Source organism: Morone saxatilis, unplaced genomic scaffold (genome assembly GCF_004916995.1).
Source record: "Morone saxatilis isolate NCDOM2014 unplaced genomic scaffold, NCSU_SB_2.0 Contig16, whole genome shotgun sequence".
Lineage (NCBI taxonomy): Eukaryota > Metazoa > Chordata > Actinopteri > Moronidae > Morone > Morone saxatilis.
The window spans coordinates 1,533,344-1,537,788 of NW_023339718.1; the positions used below are offsets into that span (position 1 = coordinate 1,533,344).

Here is a 4,445-nt window from a genome sequence, read left to right on the forward strand (position 1 = left end):
GTGGGAAACCTTCACATTTAGGATTGTTATGTTTCGCTACATGTCGTCCACTTGAGATAATTTGAATAACAGTATTACAATAACAATAGTACGCCTGCGCCAACACCGGAAAAACCGGTTTCACAATGCTTTATCTCAAAGATGATAATATACTAAACTATACTTTGCTTAGGAAGGTTAAATACTTAATAAAACACAATACACAATAAAACACCCTCGTTGTATTTTAACTAAAAACTAACAAGTCTGTTGTCTACCTGGGACAAAAACGAACAAGGAAGTACGTGGAAGCTAAACCTCTCGTTTTACCATTCTCTGGGCTGACTACGGCAAGCCGTTAGCTAACGTTACGTCCATGTGAAAGAAGTTCAGACCCCTTTTCATTGACCTTCCGGGTGAATTAGTAAACAATAAGACAATGCGACACTATTTTAACACAAGTCGGACACAGCTGGGTTGCTAATTGTGCTTAAAATGTCCGCGTTTGGTCTCGTTGCTAAACGCGGCGTATCGCTGAAGATAATCCGGCCTTCATTGAAGCTGTTAACTAACGACGGATCCTCAGCAGGAAACATCTTCCTGCAGGGCCACAGCACTAATATAACACGTCTGTTGAGCTCTCAACCACACAACCCCAAGGTAAAGTAAAGGTGAATGAGTGTTATTTATATTGCAGCCTGTCTGTTTAGTGCCAATATAGATTATAAACATGTGAGTCTTGATACCAGCTGGTTTCTTCTAATAGGTACCAGAGGTTGCAACATGGGAGCCAGCATCAGAGGACCAACTTCCACCGGTAATATTCTCAGGACTGGGTGTACGTGCATGGTGGTTGAGTTAGATTTTATATGTTTAGTTGAAAGCCCATCATAGAGAGGCCTTAACTCTCTAATAACCAGTCATTATTACATATAGAAATGTATTCAGAGGTTTATTTGGGCTTCAAAAGTCTGAGTTAGACACATTTAGTGTGGCTATATCTGCCAAAGTTAGTGTTTTTAGTTGCAAATTCCCTCATTTGTGGTTCAAGTTTATTATTGAGCTGCAGCAGAGGATTAGTATCACAAAGAGGGGTTTTATTTGCAAAGAAGACTCACTTTGTATGTTTTTTGTTGTTGTGAGGGCCTGAAACACAATCTCTCCCACACACACACACACACACACACAGACACAGGGTTTGTAGACATGCAGATGGTGGAGTGAGCAGTTCGGGACTACCTCAGTAGTGCCCAGGAGGTGAACTGGCACCTACCGAACTACCTAAAATGACAGAAACTATCTTATTTGTCTTATTTTGAAGTATATTTAGATTTTTAGTTTGCCTCATGTCCCATCTGCTAACAAGGAGTCAGCAGGCTTTATGACCTATACTGCAGTCAGCCACCAGGGGGCAGTCGAGGTGTTTCAGCTTTCACTCATAGTAAGCCTTCATGGCCCTGACAGTGTTTGGTGGTTAGAAATTATTAATGGATGCAATGATTACTTACAGTTAATGGTGTTTTTAAATGATGATGGGAAGGAGTCAGTCTCACACACACACTGTTGATTTTACAGCCTGCCCAAATCCCCGCTGACCTGGTGGACAAACTGGAGAGACTCGCTTTAGTGGATTTCCGCACCAAACAGGGACTGGCCTGTTTGGAGAAAGCTATCAGATTTGCAGATCAGCTGCATGTTGTTGACACGTCCGGTGTTGAACCAATGGACTCAGTTCTGGAGGACAGGTATGGTACAGACGTGAAAACAATACACACAAACACACATACAGTTATAACCACTAATAATAAGAGTCATAGCAGTTATAACTCTTTATTAATGCACATTCAGGGCTTTAGACCTGAGGGCTGACGCAGTGACAGAGGGGGGCTGTGCTGAGGAGCTGCTTCAGCTCTCCAAAAACACCGTTGAAGAATATTTTGTGGCACCACCAGGTAAGAATACGTTTTGTTTTAAATTATATACATATAATTTAAAGATGTTGCTTTCATTTGGAGGATGCTCGACTAATATTTGTGTTCTTACCGCAGGAAATATTCCTCTACCGACGAGGGAGGAGAGGGCTTCCATGCTGAAACACTCAGAGTTCTGATGTTTATGAATTGATCTGTGATATTTATTAATCGTTTCTCATTTTGTAAAAAATAAAGACCTGCTGTTTATGCATTTATTTAGGTGTTTGTTATGTTTCAGTTTCATTTCACGCCTGTGGTTTATTTTTCCGGAAATATTAAGTGAGTTAGGACATTGTTTTTATTTGTGATTCACACTATAATCTTTATCTTCTTTTCATTCTAGTATTGTTTCTGTTTTGTTTCCAGAGAAAATTTATTTTCAAAAACAGATTGTGACGTATTTGTCACATTTCATGCTAGAACCAGTCTTGATGTAATCGTCATTAGTTATTCAGGCTGTCAAAAAGTCCCTGCTTAATCATTTAATTGTTTGTCATTCCTTCATATTTACAGCTGTTTTCCACTGCCCCACCTCTTGGATACAACTTATTGTTGGTGAATTCTTAAACACACCTTGAGGCAGTGTTGGTGATGAATGTGCTCACAGTAGCTGTGTCATGTCAGGAGAATAGAAACTGAAAGTTATGAAGGCAGAGAAGGAAAACGAATGTGAAGTAAAGGGGGCGGTGTTGATCAGCTGAGGCAGACTGTATATAAACTGTGGGGAGCTGAAACCTCTGGCACAGCTGATTTTGACAGTCATCTGTTCGTTTGTCACCTTTTCAAGAAGTTTTCCTGAAGATTTTACAGACGAGAACACAAGGTAGGAAGCTCTCTTTATCAACACTGCACTGTGAGACTTTACTGAAAAGAGTTTGCATGATATTTATGGTTAAAAAACAAATCATTGCGGTTATTTTGACGGATATGAGATAGTGGGAATGATCATTTTTGCATCATAACTTTAATTTTCAAGTAAAAAACTTAAAATCATGATGATTGGGGGGTTTGTACCAAATAAACATGTTTTCTGCGCTCTACACTTATATTTAAAATATATATCTTTATACCTTTATATTTTGATATTGCACTTTGGATAATATTTCGATTACTCGTGCAGCCCTAATTTACACTTATATTGAACTGTCTTTCAGGCCACTTTCATGATGGATATAACCATTAAAATGCTGGATGGGAGGTTCCACACCCTGACAGGGAACCCACAGGACACAGTGGAGCTCTCTGAAAAGACTCATCCACGAGAAACTTGGAGTTTCCCCTCAGAAGCAGAAGCTGGTCTTTGTGAACGGCCAGACGACTCAACTCAACGACGACTCAAAGCCTCTCTGCTACTACGGTCTACAGTCTGGATCCATGGTGTCTCTGCTGGTCACCAGCAGCAGAGACCATCCAGGTGTTCCTCAGCAACCTACAGGGGAAGAAGAGCACCTATGATATCAGACCCAATGAGACTGTGAGGAACTTTAAGACCAAGGTCGAGAGCAGAGAGGGGGTCCCGGTGAGCCAGCAGAGGCTCCTTCACCAAAGCAGAGAGATGACAGGTGGGAGACTTTCAGACTACAACGTCGTATCTCATAGCACCATCAACATGCTGCTGCGTCTGAGAGGAGGCTGAGCACCCACCAGCCTTGTATATGAGATAATTAATAAACTGTACATTCCTTAATTTAATATGATGAAGATCAAATAGCCTCAAATGCTTTATTTTTGTATTTAGTAGTCTTTTAATTTGAAAATCCAACACATTCCTCCATAATCTTACAACTTTTATTTTGGCTTAACATTTTATTTTGGCAAATACAAATGTTACACATATAGACATCATGGTATGTTAAAAATTTCATTTTCATAAATGCATGTTTTTAAATTGTGTTATTTGGGTACTAAAAAAATAATAAAGAAACTATTTAAAGTGTGAATTTGCGTTGTGTCTCCACATTTCCTGTTCTGTAATATTACATCAGCCACAGAGGTGGAGCTGTATACCCTGCACACACCACAAGTAACAAGGCACTGTCATTCATTGAATAGTATAAATCAAGATTACATCTTACAGTGCTCGGTAAAAAAGACATGTATTATGTTGTTATTACAAACGCAGTATCATAGCAGTATAATGGCTTAAACTCAGTGTACAGGTTTGTTAGGAGATCATCAGAAGAAGCTACTGTGTGTGAGAATTATCGTCCCGATCAGGAGCTGGTGTACAGCAGCGCGGTAAACAGCTTAAAAAGCCACTGCAGGAAGATTCATTTCCTCACAGATGCAAGGTAGGCGTACCAAAACAGTGCGATCATGTTGGCAAACAGCACGCGGAACTGAAAGCAAAAAAAACAACAACAGAGAAAACAGGAAAGGGTGAATAAACATGAGAGGTGTCAGTGTGTGATTCAGCATTGCATTGTGACAGGATGTCTCACCTGAACAGGCACAAAGTTGATATTGACAAACTGGAAGGGAGTCCAAACTTTC

General features: G+C 40.0%; 3 protein-coding genes across 3 annotated transcripts in view; 2 read left to right on the top strand and 1 right to left on the bottom strand.

Annotated features, from left to right (window-relative positions):
* The first annotated feature begins 320 nt into the window (after positions 1 to 320).
* gatc (glutamyl-tRNA amidotransferase subunit C) lies at positions 321 to 2,171 on the top strand. The gene is made up of 5 exons (XM_035658934.1): positions 321 to 639; positions 746 to 796; positions 1,555 to 1,724; positions 1,828 to 1,931; positions 2,028 to 2,171. Exons 1-5 carry the CDS (start codon positions 475 to 477, stop codon positions 2,087 to 2,089), a joined length of 552 nt encoding a protein of 183 aa, XP_035514827.1. The 5' UTR covers positions 321 to 474; the 3' UTR covers positions 2,090 to 2,171.
* Positions 2,172 to 3,118: 947 nt separating this feature from the next.
* On the top strand, positions 3,119 to 3,892 carry isg15 (ISG15 ubiquitin like modifier). Its single transcript, XM_035658935.1, is given in 3 exon segments — positions 3,119 to 3,187; positions 3,189 to 3,350; positions 3,352 to 3,892. Coding segments are annotated over 3 exon segments (468 nt in total). The 3' UTR covers positions 3,589 to 3,892.
* pxmp2 (peroxisomal membrane protein 2) overlaps positions 3,725 to 4,445 on the bottom strand; it is a 3,108-nt gene continuing 2,387 nt past the window's right edge. The window contains exons 5-6 of the mRNA XM_035658933.1: positions 4,394 to 4,445; positions 3,725 to 4,291 (exon numbers count right to left, since the gene is read on the bottom strand). Coding sequence (XP_035514826.1) covers positions 4,223 to 4,291; positions 4,394 to 4,445 — 121 coding nt within the window. The 3' untranslated portion in view covers positions 3,725 to 4,222. The remainder of the gene's footprint in view (positions 4,292 to 4,393) is intronic.